This window comes from Aplidium turbinatum, chromosome 3 (genome assembly GCF_918807975.1).
Source record: "Aplidium turbinatum chromosome 3, kaAplTurb1.1, whole genome shotgun sequence".
Classification (NCBI taxonomy): domain Eukaryota; kingdom Metazoa; phylum Chordata; class Ascidiacea; order Aplousobranchia; family Polyclinidae; genus Aplidium; species Aplidium turbinatum.
Genome location: NC_137474.1, coordinates 46,766,257 through 46,786,039, shown reverse-complemented (window position 1 = coordinate 46,786,039; position 19,783 = coordinate 46,766,257). Strand labels below are relative to the sequence as shown.

The following is a 19,783-nucleotide window of genomic DNA, read 5'->3' as shown; positions in this document are numbered from 1 at the left end:
ACACGTCTCCATTGCCCTGCACCCAATCTAGAAGTGACATCGACACGAATTGAAAGTTTAATTTTGTGATTCCGGCAAGAAATTTGAAGGTACGAAAAAGTTTGAGAATTTATTTTGTTTGAAGTTTATATCGATCATTAATGGTGCGCTTATTCAAATAGAATGTTGTGCTGCTGCTGTTTATTTTGTTTATAACCGTATTTCCTGAGTTGAAGGGTGTGGTTTTCCATATACTGTTTGAATGAACAATATGGAAATTGCATATTTCATTCTTCCATGTAGAATTCTGCTGCGTGGATTGTATGAAGAAGCCAACATAAACTACCAACTATTCCTTTCATAACGAGAATGTAGCGATAGTTTAAGTTTAGATGGGAGGATATTTTTGCAAGAAGAGTTCAAATAACCTGAAAATGCTTTAGGAAGAATTATTAAGAATTCAAGAAGATTAGATAGGTCAAACTAAAACTATTTGTCGCCATGAAACGTCGACCGCTGTTTCTCGCGTCTAGTGGTAGCAGTCATACATAGAATACATACAGCAGATCATCTGGTGCTATGTCACACCAAGGATACGTTTTGCCGAATTCGATTCTATACGCAATAACTTCAAGGGGTTACAATTAAGTTTTCCAAATCTATTATAAAGATGTATGATCTACATATCTATCTCTCATTCCCAAAAATCTGACTCACAATGCTTTGGCTCCAGCAGAACAAAACATGCGGAAATGTGGCGATTGTTGTTGTGTGAGAAGTTGTTACGTCACTATGAGGATTGTTTACTAAATTATTCAGCAATCAAAGAGCAAGAAAGTTATTCGCAATTCTTGATGAATGTTTAAAAAAGCTGGTGACTCCAAAACTGTTCGAGTTTATGTTTGTACCTGTTCTATTCACCCAACCATGTAACAGGAATTATATTTAATGTGTTTTGATGAATCGTCTATCTTGAATACAAACCAGCTGCATGAGTTAGACGCCGTGATGCGATGGCAAACACATAAAACAATAGAGAGTAAATAACCAACTTTTGGGGTTCCTAGCTTGGCAACGACCATGTTTGCCTAACCACGTGATGTTTACATAGGCATCTATAACCTTCCCTACCTGTACAACGCTGTGTGTGAGTTGTCTATAATATATTAGCATCAATACGAGAACGAACTGGGTTGGTAGATGTCTTGTATTTTTCAGCTTTTTGAAACATCACTGATGAGGTTTTTTGTTTCTTTTCTTTGAAACAAACTCAAAAGGAGAATTGTAAATTGTGAAAATAGCAATGAATATTTAGGCTAACCCCTTTTTGGGTTTAATAAAGTTTCCTTCCTCAAAACCCACTCGTGATTGCTTGACAGGATTGGATTTGGTTTTCACAATCTTAGTTAGTGGCGTTTAGAAGTACGATGATAATTAGATAAATCACTGAAGTAAATTGAAAAATGTTCAGCCAAAATTAAAAAACTTTTGTAAAAAAATCAAGAAAAAAATGTAATCGAGTCCTTTATGACGTCAATTGTAATAAGATGAGGACGAGTTTTAGAAGTGTAGCTTTGAGCTCTGGTGCGCTCCAGTGTTTCCACAGTAGAATAGGTTTTTATAGTTTCCTGAAGAGCAGAGACACCTCATTGAATGCGTTATGCGACCGGGCCATATGTCATCCTGGGATGACGAGCCAAGAAAACCAGTCCTCATACAGACTGACCACAGATCCGCAGTGCTGGGGTGTGCAATTAGTTACAGGAACATAGTTATTTTGTCATCTGTGCAGAAGTAGGCTATCTCGTAAATTAAGCAACAGAATAAAAGAGCCTGCAACTATCAAATATGAAAAGTCTCGTGTGGAGTGGAAGAGCTAAGATGAGAAACTCTCCCTTTGACTTTTACTTCAAACCTTGAACGTTGTTGCTGGTGTAGGCCGATTCGGGATTGCCAGTCGAATAATTAACTTTGTAATTATAAGCAACTTCGATTTTCCCAGACGACAAAACCTCTAACATCTACAGACGTTGAATCAATGTAAAAAAGACGAATTTTCAGAACATTTTGAATTTTCAACTTTACCACAATGCTCTGTAGTGTGCACCCTTGACTGACGTGTTGTGGTTCAGTCAATTCCTTTGCTACTGCAGGGTTTACAACACGTAATAATAAAATAGTTGTTTAACGTAATTAAGTCATCAATTTAACGTAATTAACGGTAATTAAAGTGTAATTCAACAAATATTTCAATGACGGCAATTGGAACTGCCGGTGAGTTTATTGTTTGGATGTGACGAATGTTTGTGTTGACTTTCGTGATATTTTGCTTATAGTCATACTTCAATAGATTATTTCTATTTCCCTGTTTTCACTGCTTTTATGTTACTTTTTACTCTTTTCTAGATTACTTTTTAATTCCGGCCGGAGCTTCGAATCAAATACGTCATAGTGTCAACAGTGACCTCGCAGTGCCTACGAAAATGATTACTGTCAATCAACAATCAACAGATTCGACCAATCACGAGCCTTTGTGCAATAACCCCGCAAAAGAGGCAGCCCTTCAGGCTTTATGCAAAACTACTGGATATGCTTTGAAGCAGGTGAGAGGAGTGTGGTTAAAGCCAGCCTTGTTCACGGCTACCTTGCGTTTTGCGCGTTCACATTGGTAACCTCTTGTCGGTACAGTAGTGAAGTGTTGTTGCCCTTTAAAAAGATCTGATGCCCCACTAACAAATGTAGCCTTAGCGTTCTTATTTAGACAATCAACCAAACTCTTTTGTTGCCAGAAACATTTCAAGAGATTGAGATGTCATCAAGAGATTTTTAATAATTTTCCATCCAACTAGCTCAGCAGACTATCCCGAAATCGTAGCGGTTGCGTCTACCTGTAAAAATCACATTGTTTAAACAAAGTTTCCTCCAGTAAACAACTCCATGTGTGATCACAATGCAATATAATGAATAAACAAACTAACCTTGTGTGATCACAATGCCAGGAGAACGGCCAGCGAAAGTACGGCGGACCCCCTCCAAACTGGACAGACGCGATTCCAGGAAAAGGATGCGAGATCTTTGTAGGAAAGCTTCCACGAGATTTGTACGAAGATGAACTTGTTCCGGTCCTTGAAAAGTGCGGAAGGTAAATCGAGTACCCGAGTTTAAGGTGGGAGGAGTAGGAGAGGAAGGTCCACAATTGTTAGCAAGTCCTATAATCTCGAACCAAACCAACAAAACAAACGTCTGAGCAAAAATGCTATGTGAAGGTCACATGAATCTAAAAGTTAAATGGTAGGATAGAACCAATTTGGCAAAAGCAAACTGGTCTACTGTATATGAACATCTGCGAGTTTTATAAAATGAGTCCTATTGTGGTTTGGTTGGTTTTGAATCTTTATCCTCGGACTGACAAAGCCTTGATTGGTTATTCCTGGTAGTTTCGCAAAATTGTAGAGTCTCTTGACACAGACCGAGATTGGCAGAGTGAAGTTTACTGATTGTTGAAGTGTTGTTGCTGGGAAAATATTCAATTCACTAGGTGCCGCTGAATGGAGAGCAGTCCTGCGTTGCTTAAGCGCACACCCCGAGAGCCGAACCAGCTCCGCGTGATGTTGAGCCAGGGGCGTAACCACTGAGTTATCGGGGCAGACTAAGATAAGTTATAAACATTCTTTCCGATAGTCAGTAGAAAACTTAACAAAACTAAATTTAAAGAAGACTATTTCTGTGCTTGCAGACATGGTACTCTGAAATTGGATTTTCTTAAAAATATGTTGCAACATAAAAAGCGAAAAATCAGTTCTGATTGCGGAAAGTCCTTGATGTGTTTGAATTATTACAATTTATATTTGTTCAACACCAGGCGCAAAAATATTCCATACAATCACAATTAACTGATTACTTTCTGAAAGGTTTACACAAAATATTTTAAAAGCAAACAACCTTTCGGTTAAGATCAGGGTTGCCAGATCACTGTTATTGGACAATTTATCTCTATATAAAAATTTAGCGTGAAATTTTGATGTTTAATATTTTTGACAAAACAGCTGTTGTTTTGCTTTGCACTCGTAATTTCATTTTTAGTGACAGAAAAGTTAGTTTCAGCCATTCAAAAATTTCTTTTTTATATACTTGTATTTTGTTGGCTGATATCTTTATTATTGAGTTCAGAGTAATGGCAACCCTGAAATAGTGAAGACCAATTCGAAGTTGAAAAGCAAATATTTGTTCACCTAACCCAACTTTAAGTTGCCAATATCATCTGTTCTACCACCAACAAAGAATTTAAGAGCTGAAAACATTCACTTGACTATACATGACTAAACTCAATCATCATCATCATCATCATCATCATCATCATCATCATCATCATCATCATTTCAAATGCTTTCTTTGCATCAGCTTGCTCGTGTTGGAAAGTTTCATCCTAGAACTGAGGACGTTTCTTCAGAAGTTTAATTTTGGTGTCTTCATGTCCCAGACAACCACTTTATCTAGTCCAGATCTGGCAACAATCTGCTCAGATGTGTACTGGGCCAGATCAATTGGCTGTTTGGGGCTTTATTCGGTTATAAAGCAAGTTACTTGCGATTTGGAGTTCTAGTTACAACACTCCATACTTTGGTTGGCATGAAAAGCGCTTCGTGCAGCTCCATTAAAATATTTCCTCAGCAGTTTCAACAGTTACTAATTGAGTCCTGGCATACAGTGGTCGGTGAAGAATCGTGGAAATGATGAAAATTCCTTTCTTACAAGCTCAATTTTAACAATAACAAAACATTTGTGATATAACAAACAAGCTTCAAAGCTTTTTATTGCCCTAACATTTACTTGTTTAAACTTACAACAAGTCCACCAAGATGACCAGATACCAACCGCGCTAGAACTTGAATCTATGTTGAAACAAAAATGGAACAAAAGTTTATTTGGGAAGGTCATAAGGGAAATGTGAATCGTGATGTCATCAGTTGGTTCTCGCGTTTCTTTCAATCTTCTCAATATTTTGTGAAGAAGGAGCGTTCTTATGGACTATCAGCACGAGAGTAGGCTACTCAGTACTCACTAGTACAGCGATTCGCTGTAATTTGCGAATAGCTAACAACAATGGTGTTGAAAATTGAATGAGGCTGTTCACCAGGCATTAAATTAAATGATATGAGATGTTCTACTGGTGCAAATTAAGCTAAACTATCACACAATACTTTGCGCCTCAATGGATTTCCAAGAAAGCATGCTTGCCAACGACAACCTAAAAGTTTAGTACCCCCATCTACCCAGTATAAGTCTTTTGTTTCTTTACCTTATGTTAAGGGAGTTTCTGAAAAAATTCGGCGTATCTTAAATGAAATTGGTGTAAAAGTCGCTTTGAAACCTTTCTTGACAATAAGTAAATTTTTGCCATCTTTAAAAGACCCCTTGAATCAAAGCGAAATCTCAGGTTTAGTGTACCAAGTTTCTTGTGATGATTGCAATTTAATTTATGTTGGCCAAACAAAACGAGATCTCAAATCTCGCATTAATGAACACAAAAGAGCTTTCAAATATCAACGCCCTGAACATTCCGCTCCTTGCATGCATGCCATAACTTCAGATCATAAAATAACTTGGAGCAATTCTAAAATTCTAAAAGTTGAAAGTGATTATAAAAAGCGAATGTTTTCTGAAAGTTGGTTCATCAATCAAAAGCCTCATGTAATGAATCGCAATGATGGCATCTCTTTTCCCGCTATCTACAAAAAACTATTGTAAGTGCTGATTTGACGTTTTTTTAAATTGGTTTCATGCTGATTGTAAAACTGTGCAGTAGTGCGTACAAAACTCGATTCATGACTCATGCCGTTCACTCTCCTATCTTGTTGTTATTTAAGTTTCTTGTTGATCGCAATTAAGTCCCCCTTTTTTCTAACTTATTTCAAACTTTGCGCGCGATAAGTTTTTGTCCAGAAGTTGAATTTTCATTTTGCATGTTTAGTTGTTTTCAGCAATATGTCCTGTGTTTTGCCATGCTAGACAGGTAGTCACTACCTGGTCTAGCCCCCTGAAGAAGTCAGTCGTGTCTGATTGACGAAACGTCGGAATAAAAGCAGATTGTCACTGTATACATCTTGTGATAGTTTAGCTTAATTTGCACCAGTAGAACATCTCATATCATTTAATTTAATGCCTGGTGAACAGCCTCATTCAATTTTCAGCATTATCAGAAAAGAATATGGCAAGGACGTGTTAAGAAAAGCGAGGAAACTTGTGAATGAAAATTTGAAGATTAGCAAATTATATCAGCATCTCAAGTTTAATCATTGCTGTTTGAGAGAAAGAATTCTTCCTAAAAGTCTACAGTTTTCTCCCCCTATTCGCACATCTCGTGGTTTTCGATTAGCGTCTAAACACGGTTTTGAATTTTTAAAATTGCGCATAACGGAATGTCACTTTCAAATTAAGAAGAAAAAATCATTTTATAATCAACTTTATGACTTTTTGAAGAGCAAGCTAAAGTCAGGCCATGTCCAAGATTTACTGCATTACTCTACTAAAACGCAACATTCTTCAAACAATAAAACAAAGAAAATTCATGAAAAAAAGTTAGCTGCTTTACGACAAACACAGCTCTCAGAAAGAAATGATACATCATCGTTGACAAACCGATGGGTGAAAAATCTAAGCCAGAAAGAACTCACTAAACCTCAAATCAAAGTGTTGAAAAAAGGTCTCAATTTTGCCATTTCGCCCAAGTCAATTCCTAAATTAGATATTGTAGCGGCAACAGAAAAAGGATACAGAGGAGTAAATGACGCAGCTGGTGTTGCAATGGCCAGATCAAAGATTACTCAAATTCTGAATACGGCAAGACCCCCACCACCTAACCTTCTTCCAGAAGAAATGACAGCTTTAAAAGAACTGAAATCTGACAGCTCCATCAAAATAATGAAAGCCGATAAAGGGAACGCAACGGTAATTATGGACAGTTCTGAGTATCATAACAAACTCTCTGAACTTTTAAATGACAATACTACATATAAAATTTTAAGACGTAGACCTAATCCTATTGCATCTATTGAAAAATCTGTAAACAAACTAGTTTGGCGATTTGCAACTCAACGAAAAATCACCATGCCAGTTTATCATCGTCTTAAGTGTAATAAGAGTGTAACTCCGAAAATCTATGGATTGCCCAAAATTCATAAAAACCACACCCCTCTTCGACCTATCGTTTCCTTTATCGGTTCGCCTACTTATAATTTATCGAAATTTTTAATTGATATTTTATCGCCATTGTTGAACCAAGAATACACTGTAAAAAATTCATCTGAGTTTGTACAATTAATCAAAAACACCTCTGTTGATTGCAATAATTGCTTTGTTTCTTTTGATGTTGTGAGCTTATTTACTTCCGTTCCTCTCAAAGAATGTTTGCAGATTATCTCTCTACTACTTTCGCAAGATAAGTCTTTACACGAACGCACTAAACTTTCTATCAATGACGTCACAGAAGCTTTGAAATTGTGTTTTGAGTCTACTGTATTTTGTTATAATAACGTTCTTTATCGTCAAATTTATGGTACGCCGATGGGTTCTTGCATTTCCCCGGTCGTGGCTAACATTTTCATGGAATACATTGAGCGCACTGCCATCACTTCATTCCATACACCACCGCAACTTTGGGTGAGATATGTAGATGACACTTTTTGCATTATAAAAAAGTCTGCGGTCAACCAATTTCATCAACATTTGAATAGCATATCTTCTTCAATTCAATTCACAACAGAACATGAAAAAAACAACTCCATATCATTTTTAGACGTCTCAGTTATTCGTCACAATGCCACAAACACGTTGACCACTACAATTTTCAAAAAACCCACACACACTGACAGATATTTAAATTTTAATTCACACCATCCCAAACATCAAAAACTTACTGTAGCTAAAACTTTGTATGACCGCATTGACACACATGTCGCAGATCCGCATGAACGTTCACGACAGAACAAAGCATTACACAATACTTTGCGCCTCAATGGATTTCCAAGAAAGCATGCTTGCCAACGACAACCTAAAAGTTTAGTACCCCCATCTACCCAGTATAAGTCTTTTGTTTCTTTACCTTATGTTAAGGGAGTTTCTGAAAAAATTCGGCGTATCTTAAATGAAATTGGTGTAAAAGTCGCTTTGAAACCTTTCTTGACAATAAGTAAATTTTTGCCATCTTTAAAAGACCCCTTGAATCAAAGCGAAATCTCAGGTTTAGTGTACCAAGTTTCTTGTGATGATTGCAATTTAATTTATGTTGGCCAAACAAAACGAGATCTCAAATCTCGCATTAATGAACACAAAAGAGCTTTCAAATATCAACGCCCTGAACATTCCGCTCCTTGCATGCATGCCATAACTTCAGATCATAAAATAACTTGGAGCAATTCTAAAATTCTAAAAGTTGAAAGTGATTATAAAAAGCGAATGTTTTCTGAAAGTTGGTTCATCAATCAAAAGCCTCATGTAATGAATCGCAATGATGGCATCTCTTTTCCCGCTATCTACAAAAAACTATTGTAAGTGCTGATTTGACGTTTTTTTAAATTGGTTTCATGCTGATTGTAAAACTGTGCAGTAGTGCGTACAAAACTCGATTCATGACTCATGCCGTTCACTCTCCTATCTTGTTGTTATTTAAGTTTCTTGTTGATCGCAATTAAGTCCCCCTTTTTTCTAACTTATTTCAAACTTTGCGCGCGATAAGTTTTTGTCCAGAAGTTGAATTTTCATTTTGCATGTTTAGTTGTTTTCAGCAATATGTCCTGTGTTTTGCCATGCTAGACAGGTAGTCACTACCTGGTCTAGCCCCCTGAAGAAGTCAGTCGTGTCTGATTGACGAAACGTCGGAATAAAAGCAGATTGTCACTGTATACATCTTGTGATAGTTTAGCTTAATTTGCACCAGTAGAACATCTCATATCATTTAACAATGGTGTTGTTAGCTATTCGCACTCAAGGACAAGGAAAGCATTTTCCAACATTATGGTTCCAACGTCTGCGGACTGCTTTTGCTGAAAGCTCATATCTCGTAAATTAGCTAATGCAAACAATCGGATCCTGACCCTGTAGGATGAACTGGTGAAGCGACAAGTCGCGCGATCTTTACGTCTATTTTGTGTTACTGACCTCCAGTGGCGGGCAGTTGGTTGTAAATTGAAAACGAACTGAGCATCAGCAAAATTAGACTTGCCCCGTTGAATGGACCATAAAGCGTCCGTGCGCGCTTTCATTTCTTTAGCGCTGGTTTCCAGAAATATGTGCTCCAATATTAACAAAGCAAACAGAGTGGCCCTATTGTTGACTGTTCCCGCGGCAGCGACCGAAACATATCAAACATTAACTGAATAATGCAAGTCATTGAGATCGCCATAAAGCATTATGCGCACACAATGGAATTGCCTGCGTGATTCACCACAAATTGCTTGACCTCAAAATTCTTTGCAAATGCAAAGTTTTTCCTTCCTCGCTTTTGTATGCGCAAATCAAACTCATTTACAATTAAATGAAATAACTTTGTTCAAAACTGTAAAAGAACAGAAGCATTCTAATCAAACACACTTTGCCTTCTGTTACATCTACCAACAGCAGTAACAGCACAAGGTTATCGCGAAAAATAAAAATGCAAAGTCATCCCCATTTTTATCAAACCAGGTTTTTTGAAGAAGCACAAAGGGATTAGTTCTCATGTGCAGTAAATTAGCGCATTTTGGTGTAATGCTCGAATCTCTTTAAACAAGGCACCGGTCATCATCAGTGGCGCCGGCAGGGGAGGGGCAGGCGGGGCAGCTGCCCCCCCAATGTTTTGGGCATCATCTTTTTAATTTTTTTTTTTTATTAATACTTATTAATATTATTTTTTTAATATTTGGATCCCAACCTCAAGTAAGTCAACTCAAGTTGCAAAGGGGGGAGGGGGGGGGGGGGTAAAAGCTCTTTCTTTAAAAAAAGTATGGAAAACCTTGATGACTAAATTGTACAGTAGATAAAAAGATTTTCTACAGAAGCAAAGATATATAGACTTTTTAAAGTTTTAACTAACGTCACATTGATGTAGAAAAATAACAACCTGTTAAATTTTTGATACCTCACACTCCCATGACTTCTTCCGCCCGCATTTTGGCATTGGTTGCTTGCAGTGATTATTTCACTTAAACAAAACGTTTTGTTTCAGCAGTTTTGAGTTGTTCAATTCTTAAGTTGTAAAGAAGACTCAATTTCTCCAATATTTATCATTTATGTTTCTTCTTTAATCTCAGCAGAGTATAAAACTTGTAAAAGTTTTTCATCCATACGACGTCATGAATGCAATTATATCTCAAATCAGCGTAATGACGTGACATCATCTAAACATTTTACCGAATAATAAATTAACAAATTCGGTCGTCAAAAGTGGTTTGGTGGTGGTAAATATTACGTAATGAAAAAAATGTGATAAGGTTGGAAGACATTACGTCATGTATTTTCAATACAAATTGAAGTTTAAAATTTATTCTTTTGTTCATAGTCGTAACTCGTAATCCACCTTCAAAGCGGTATTACAAAGAACAATTTTCGATAAGGGGGGCATCAAGAATAAGTCGACATGACTTTTAACCCTTAGAAGGTTGGGCTCCTGGAGTCTTGCTCAGTTTGGGGGGGGCTGTCGATTCTTCTTATGCTTTAGGAGTGATATCTCTGTTATTTTGGCACGGTTTCAAAATTTGGGATTCACTTTGTAAAATTATTCACTCTGAGCATATCCGAAAATTAAAACTATATGAATTTTAGCACTGCTCATATACGTTGTAATGTTGAGGTCACTTATGAGTGTAATTTGTAGCCTGAGTTTACACATTATTTTTTGGTAGAGTAATGAAGAACGTGCATTGTAATGTTGTGATTAATTTTTTTTTACATTATTTTACATACAGCCAATGCCCTTCACGCTGTGAAACAGTTAGGATTAACGAGACATGGGCCAAATTAATTACTTTCATCCAGCTGATGGGAAAATGTTTCACAATTAGAATATGAAATATTTCAGAGGATGTGCTGAGAAATACCTTATATCTTTCAATATATAACCTTTATTCGCTCAAAATTTCAGCTCAATAGAGGTGAATAAAAGTTAGGAAAAATCAAGAAATCTCGTAGTCGCAGCCTCAGTGGTTTTAGAGATACAACTGTTGATACAAAAAAGTTGAATTGACAACCCCCCAACCTTCAAAGGGTTTGCATTGAGTCAACAGATCTATGCCTTAAGGTTTACGTCAGCTCCGGAGATCAGTAAAATGTAAGGTTGTCATCTTCGGTGCAACAAGACCATTGATTGATTGGTTTAGTGAGGATTCGTAGTCCCATTGCTTTCATTTTGAGTGATCATACTGATTTTCAATTTATTCCTACAAGACGTTACGTAATGAAAAAATATATAACTAAGGTTGGAAGACATTACGTCATGTCTTTTTAATTCAAAATGAAGTTTTAAATTTATTCTTTTGTTCATAGTCGTAACTCGTAATCCTCCTTCAAAGCGGTATTACAAAGAACAATTTTCGATAAGGGGGGGCATCAAGAATATGTCGACATGACTTTTAAGGTTTACGTCAGCCCCCGAGATCAGTAAAATATAAGGTTCTCATTATCGTGATTGTAAGCCGCGGAAACTTTTTTCTCTAAAAAACATATTCCCGGGAAGCTAAACATTTTTTCCAGCCGTGGTAGAAAACAAGAGAAATTAAATAATATACCACTGTCTAACTGTCTTGCACCAGTGGCGTAGCCAAGGGAGGGGGGTTCGGGGGTTTCAACCTTTTAAATTGAATTTACGGATGTTAATACATTGTTTACAAGAAAAGCTTTAGCCTATGATGTAATTTCTCGTCAAACTGTGCAAGGATGCAAGCCATCTGAAACTGCTGAGATCGCATGTTCGATCTAGATTAACATCTAAACAGCTATTCGTTATACAAAACTTGAATATATCAGAAATAGCCTAAAGTAACTTCATTGTCTCAAAGCTTTTTGTTTGACACTCATCAAGATGTATGACCTCTATGACGTTACATTTTCTAAACTTTGGGTTGACTTCAGAGCATAAAAGTTAGTGACTTACCGGAATAAGATCGCTTTTTGAATCAACCAAGGAGAAAATTGATAAATAATAAAACTGTAATAATCTCGCAAAAAAAGCAATCAACCTATGTCTCTAAAACAAAGTTTGCCTAATTTTAAACGAAACTGCATTAAAAGAGCGAGTTTTGCCAATACCAAACATTCAAATATCTCAGTCTGGAATTAGCAACAAGAAAACACAGAGACTTAGCTTTATTTCCGAAAAATGCCGAAGAAAACATGATCTTATTCTTTTGCTATGCCACCGGACAGCACCATTTTACAGAAATATTCATACCCACAATTTTGTTGAAAATGCTCTCAGAATGCACCAAACTGAAAGTAATTTTTCAAAATTTTCTGGGGGAGGCCCCCCAGACCCCCCGCCGCTAAGTGTCGCCTTCGGCAAACACGCCATCGGGCTGCGCCCGCCGGTTGTCAACACCCCCCCTTTCAAATTTTTTGACTACGCTACTGTCTTGCACTGTCAATATTTTGCCCCCCCATTGTTGAAGGTCTGGCGGCGCCACTGGTCATCATCTCATACAGGACAATAGTCACCTGACCTGTCTAAAGTTGATCCGCGCCTACCAACTCAACCTGGCTGCATTATGCATTTTCTTGCTTGTTATTTGACGTCATTCTAAAATACTTCATAGTGTTCGCGTTTTGTCGCTGCTACCTTTTTTCTACCTTTTGTTGTGTGCTTGTTTATTGCAATTATTGTGACCAAAACAAAACAAAAGTGAAACTGAACTGTGATCGAACTCGAACGATCGAATAACGATCAAGATCGCGCTTCATCGAACCTCGCTTCTTGTGTGCCACGTCTTGAGCTTGTAGCCCGCACAGTTGCGGTTTGAATACAAACCTTTGACAAGATCACAACTTCGTTTTATAACATACAATTGATATAACTTTAAAGCGAAATTTCTCAATTTGATAAAACGACGCTTAGGTCAAATCTTGTTTGTTTGCATGAGGCTTGTTGTCAAAATTAGAAATATTTTGTTTGTACACAAACCTCCATGTCTTCATTTTGTTTTGAATTATTTTTCTTGGAAAAAGTTTCATTTTGATCAAATTATCGATTCCAGCAACATTATTCTACGATTATTACGTCACAGAATCTTCGAGCTGCGACTGATGATGGATTTCAACGGCAACAACCGTGGGTTCGCTTTCGTGAAATATTGCGCGCAGAACGACGCAAGAAGAGCTTTGAAAGAGCTGAACAATTACGAGATACGGAAGGGCCGGCTGCTGGGAGTCTGCAAGAGCGTGGACAATTGTAGGTGGGTGCTTTGTGACGTGGTTGATGGGTCACAAACTTCCTTTATGATGTTTTAATTCAATTTTTATGACTTAAAAATCATTCTTAACCTCTTCTATGTGACGTTGAATAGGTTGTTTGTTGGAGGAATCCCAAAGACAAAGACGAAAGAAGAGATACTGACGGAGATGCAGAAGATTACGGAAGGGGTGGTGGATGCAATCGTATATCCCTCCGCTGCAGATAAGAACAAAAACAGAGGCTTCGCGTTCGTAGAATACCAAGACCATCACACAGCGGCCATGGCGAGGAGGTAGGCATCATGATGAAAGTGACACGAGGAAGATTTTTCATGCTCTTCGTGTTCAGTAGTGAATACAGTTTTAGTGATTGATTGAACCCTTATCTTCGGACTGGAAAGCTTCTTTGAGAGCTTAACCCTAGCAGTTTTGCATACTTGTAGAAGCTTTGAGCCACTGACTCAGGCTCGGTCACCAAGATTGACAGATTAAAGTTTCCGACTATTGAAATATTGTTGCCGGGGAGTTATTCCATCCATTAGATGCCGCTGAATAGAAAGCAGTTCTTAGAATGTGTTGCTCAAGCGCACACCCCGAGAGCCGAACCAGCATCGCTTGATATGAATATGTGTACGTGCTCCTACAGTAAATGAACTATAATTGCTTTACAAATTTGAATTAGACTAGACATAGAAAAGATGGGAAAAGTCAAATTTTAACCAAGTCTTTACTCATTGTTGTAAAGATGCGCAATTTTTTTGTAGAAAGTTGATGCACACTCGCCCTCAAGTGTGGGGCCATCCTATCGCGGTCGATTGGGCCGAACCTGAAGTTGAGGTCGACGATGACGTCATGGCGACGGTAAAGATCCTCTACGTCAGAAATCTGATGCTGAACACGACAGAGGAACAACTAGAGAAGGTGAGAGTGGGAAGGGCAATCTTCCAGCAAGCAAGGGTTGCCAGTTGTTCATAGTTTTAACTTGTAGTGATGTTGAAGTATTGACGCATTTGAATTGTGGTGTTGGAGAAGGTTACTGCGTGTTCCTTGGACAGCCAAAATAACAAACGAGAAAATTCTTGAACAAATTAAACCGGACATATCCCTAGAAGCTAGAATCGTCAGGCAGAAGCTTTCATATTTTGGCCACATAATGAGAAGCAAATCAATGGAAAAAGACATCATGCTTGGTTTGGTGAGCGGAGGAAGAGGAAGGGGGCGCCCGAAAACAAGATGGCTTGACACGATTGTAAATGACAGTGGCATGGGAGTGCATGAATTGAAGGAGGCTGCGTGGGATCGAGAGATGTGGAGAAAGATGACGTATAGAGTGACCGAGAGTCGTAAACGACTGAACGGATGATGATGATGATGATGATGTTGAAGTTATGTAAACAAAGGCAAATTTTCCTAGCTGGGATTGTAGAGTGTTTGCACAACAGTCTAGAGAGGTTTTGTTGATCGTAAAGGCTGATACATTGTAGGTGGTTTGTGTTTTGCAAGTTTGCCGGCTAACTTAGACCATGTGTACAAGATAACGTATCCTCCAGCTTACTTTGTTTGGTAATAATATATTTCCAAAGGAATTCACTGCATTGGTACCACCGGGGGCGATAGAGAGAGTGAAAAAGATTCGGGACTACGGGTTCGTTCACTTCAACAAGAGGGAGAACGCCTTGAAGTGTATGCACGCGCTCAATGGAAAGCTGCTTGATGGAGCTCCGATGGAAGTCACTCTGGCGAAACCAGTGGACCGTGAAACTTACGTCAGGTGAAAAAGCAATGACAAGAAAGCTTAGCTCTAGAAATTAGCTGGGAAGAGAAAAAAACAAAAATGATTTGAATATTTTTAACAAATTCATATGGCAAAGTGTTAGCTCATATTTCACCACAATTCAAGACGTCCATGTTTTGCATCCAGATACACGAGAGCGGCTAACAGGGTACCCAGCGAAACCCCAGAAACCTTTGCCGCTGCATATCCCGGATTCATTGCTACCACGTACGACCCCAGACTGGACCCCGCCACCGCTGCAGCTACTGCTTACACTTTTCCAGGTTGGTTGATAAACAAAGCCACTTATTGTAATAAGTTCATTGTTTTGAACGGAAGCATGAAGAATAATTAGCCTATTATCAAACCAAGGGTGCCTTACCGAGAGCATTTTGGTGTGTGTCTGGAGTTCTTGGTCCGACCCCAAGGCAGGTATCGAACTTTCAACTTTCCAACCCAGATAGGAACGCTCCATCCACCAAGTAACTGAAAGATCAATGAAGTGGCGAGATTGCTGATGGGTGCCTTGACAAGAAGCAGCCAACGAGAGCCAACTTCTAGCCTTGATTCAATATGATCTACTCTTCTGGTGTTAACTAAGCTAAACTATCACAAGATCATGTTGATATTCAGTTGATATATAATTCGCATTCATTCCGAGAAATGGAATTAAATGTTTGATGAATAGCTTTCAATTTTTCTCCACAATTAAGTTGCCCATCTGTTTCTTCAGGAGCTCCAATATATTACGGAGGAGTCCCCTATGCTGCAACAACCATTCCCACAATCCCCCAGAACCCCCGATATTCCGTTCCATCCACGCTCCAGACGATCGGCATTCCTCAAATTGGAGCCGCTGGGGTACCTTTGGGAATTCCTGGAGCAACAACTGGGGGAACAGGGACCCAAGGACGTGGAATATCGCTGCGAGGTCGGAATCGCGGCATCGCACGTGGCGTGGGAGCAAGGAATCTTCTTAATCTCGGGCGCGGAGGGTATGGCACAGAGATCCCCATGCTTAGTGGTGATCCGCAGGTGTGCAATCAACAATCAATACATTGTTCGGTATCAATTGGATTTGATTACCTCATAATTTAATCACAACTAAGCACAATTCAGAGGCTTCCTTTTTTGTTTTGAACGTTTGCTGAAGTTGACAAACCTACAGCGAGATTTTAATGATGTAACAAAATTTTTCTTTCACAACATTTTCGAGTAGAATTGAAACAATGTTTACGAAAACAAAAAACAAAAATATTTCATCAAGTTCTTTTCAGTGGTTTGGGTCTTGATAGGCGCATATAAAGCTTCAGATTATGATGTCACAAAGTAAGAAACAAGATTGACAAACTGCGATTGAGCGCACGAGCCTATAGTCAGTGGTTAATTCCAATTAATTGTCTCCAACGACAGAAGACCTAGTTGTATAATTTACAATTGAAATGTAAACAATTCAGTAGAAGCAAATCGCTAATTGATGAAACGCACTTTCTGTACTTGTATGACGTAACAATCTATTCAAAATAGACGCTTGTCTGCCACCATGTGGCCATGCAGTGATGTCATGACTTCATTGAAGACAAAACAATTGGGTTTTGTGACGAATCGGTAGTAGCATTGTTGTAGGTTCTAACCTTCGTCCATTAATTCCACAAATAACAAGACGCTGTGTTAGTTGTAGTGATGATTTGAGGTCGTTTTAATTTTTATGGTTGTCTCCTAATTTAAATTTATTTAATTGTGCTTTAATTTGAAGTGAAATGTCTTAATTTGCTCTGCGGGTCTTTACGTCTCTTCATTGTTGTTAAACAATTGAACCAATCAGATTGTGAGTTAACAATTAATCTTTTTCTCAGGTTCCAGACGACTTACTACAATCACTACAGGCGCCCCCAGTGGCCACAACAGTATCAGGTAGGACCTGCTGCGTCATAATTTGATGACGTTTGCCATAAATTATGGTAGCCACTTTAACAAGTAGAAATTCTGCCACTGCGAATGACTACCATGCAACCGCCAACCAATCAGAACATGTTATAGGAGGCTACCGTCCAATTGTGACCTTTCTAGCACTCAGCCAGAGAGTTAATGCTTGTTTTGAACTTTATTTGGTAATTACAGAAGAAAAAAGGGCAATAGCAGTGATGGGAATCGAACCCGTGTCAACGAAATGACTACTTTCAAGCCCTAACCTTAACCCCTAAGCCAACCAGCTGACAGCAAATCCATCACTTGATTTGCTTTGTATCATCTTCTTTTCGCTCTTTTTCACGTCATAGAAAACGTAGCTTATGACTGGTTGGCGGTGCATTCTAATCAATTGCAGTGGCAGAATTTTTCCTTGTTAAAGTGGCTACCATAAATTATTGACGTTGGTCTCAAAAAGCGTCTAACTAAAATATTTGCAAAACTTGAATTTAGAGAAGATATTTTTTTGGATTTCAATCCACTGAAGACCTGATATAAACCAAAAAAATATTAAGATTTTCAAATATGATTCAAAGAAGCCTAAAATTTATGGGTGATCGAATTGCAATTTCAATCTGTTTATTTTTGTGCCGCATTGTATCAAGCAACAAGTGTGGAATAAATTTACTTGTGCATTTCAGGGGGTGTCGGCCCAACGGCAGGGGCAGGGAGAGAAATACGACTTACAGCCCGGTATGGAGCTCACCCCTATCAACCCACTGTCGCTCAAGCACAGCAACCCACAGAAGTCATCAATACAGGTTTGTGACGACACAATAGACAGGCACTGACGACACTTCCTTTGTAGAAGACAAAAGTCTAGAAGAAGATTTAGTTACCAAAAAGTTATGTAAATTTAAACAAGATATAGCTATAACAATCACAGCTAGATGAGGATTACGCGTCTATCGAACTGGGTCGTCACTTTGCCGCGGTCGGCGACTTGGATAAAATTAATAAACTTGCTTGATGAAATGGAAAGATATCAAAGATATAAACGTCATTTCTTGTCTTGCTTGCAGCTGTTGGAGGAATATTGCATGAAGGAGGGGCTGGGGATGCCGGATTACAAGCCCCACTCGGCCGTTGGCCTGAATGGCCGCCAACTGTACTTATACCGAGTAAGTTTATAGGCTAACCGGCAGGTCGGAGTCAATGTTTACTAACTATTGGCATCTTCATCTTTAGTAGACTCAAATGGTTGCACTAGGATCGCAGATAAAAATTAATTTTTTATGCTGTTGACACAAAACATCGTTTAGCTACTTTAGGGACCACTTTTACATTTAATTTATCACTAAGGGCGTCTAGCCTGTCAGCGACGCAGCTGTTCACCATGTTGGTCAACAGAGGATGTAGTTGTCACACCAACAGTAATACTGGTCAGTAACTGGAGCGACCATTGTAATACTTACGAGCTGACGACCATTCATTGTTGCGCTCAGGTGGAACTTCAATCATCGGACAGCAGCAAATCCCCGGGGGAGTGCAGTCCGCACAAATCGCCCAGCCCCAGCCAGTACACCCCTACCAAATTGTGTACCTCCCTTGAGTCGGCCAAAGAAGTGGCGGCCTCCCACGTACTCGGAGTGCTCAACGCCGACAATTCCGTGTACGTTGCTGATGACATCACGAGGGGCGTGGCCGCCATATCAATGGGCGGGGCTGAAGTGAACGGCTACCAAACCCCTGTATACAACCCCGATAGTGGGTACTTGAATGGATACCCAGTGTTTGGGGCAGTTAGCTACCCATCAGCCAGTGAGGCGTACGCGCATTACTGAGATGCTTCACCACTTTGTTTGGCAGCAGATTATGGCGATTGACGTGGAATCATTGTAAATATGATGTGATTGTGTAATCAGGTGATTTGTAGCTTGTAAGTAGTTGTTGTGCTTGTAGATGCGTCGATGTGTGACTAGAAAAAGCTTAACGTCACAATGCTCAATTCTTCAGCCTCACTGTACATATTGCTACCGTCCAATCAGTTACTGTGTCATTGTCAGTTCCCGTGTTTGTCGCTATGACGTCACAGCGACATAAATATGACGTCATTTAAATATATGACAGAATGTCACCTTCAGCCTTTTAGATTTTACGTTTGTTCTTTTAAAATGCCTTCAGTGTTTTTATACTTTTTGACGTCACAAAGATTTCTTTATTTTAGCCAATAAGGCGCCGTCGGCTTCGTTGCCGCTATTGTGACGTCACAAAATGTTAATTTAACAAAATTTTGGTGAAATGAAAAATCAAGATTAAAGCAATTTATTTATTAAAAGAAATTGGTGAAATAAGCGTTCAATAAATAAATGTTGACCTATTGCCGAGTTTATATGAAAGTTTTTATTTTGTATCGTTTTCTGCAAAGTTTCATTTTTTCAAATATCGAATGAATTGTTGAATCAAGAATGAGCTCGCCGGCCGCGAATTTGAATTAAAAATCCTGTGATTTTGTGTCATCGCGATTATGTGATTGTCTTGTTAATCAATTGTAAATTTACTAATTGAATAAAAGCTGAAAGTGAACAAGTGAAGTACAAGCTGTGTAAGAATGAGGCTGATCAGAATTCTGGCTGCAGTGCCGGGTTTGTCAACTCCAGACTGTCTGCGCAAGCTCAGTAGATTCTGGGCAGATTTAAATATTCG

The 19,783-nt window shown here is 38.7% G+C and overlaps 1 protein-coding gene across 2 annotated transcripts; it reads left to right on the top strand.

Annotated features, from left to right (window-relative positions):
- Positions 1–2,132: 2,132 nt before the first annotated feature.
- Positions 2,133–19,671, top strand: LOC145766205 (APOBEC1 complementation factor-like). 2 transcript variants are annotated; one of them, XM_082577868.1, is made up of 13 exons: positions 2,133–2,253; positions 2,386–2,582; positions 2,979–3,121; positions 13,230–13,397; positions 13,509–13,688; positions 14,160–14,316; positions 14,979–15,166; positions 15,317–15,453; positions 15,903–16,164; positions 17,026–17,083; positions 17,779–17,898; positions 18,160–18,258; positions 18,583–19,671. In XM_082577868.1, exons 1-13 carry the CDS (start codon positions 2,232–2,234, stop codon positions 18,919–18,921), a joined length of 2,070 nt encoding a protein of 689 aa, XP_082433994.1. In that variant the 5' UTR covers positions 2,133–2,231; the 3' UTR covers positions 18,922–19,671. The 2 variants fall into 2 exon arrangements, with proteins under 2 accessions (XP_082433994.1, XP_082433995.1); XM_082577869.1 differs by having other exon boundaries at positions 15,903–16,204; positions 18,583–18,834.
- Positions 19,672–19,783: the final 112 nt, after the last annotated feature.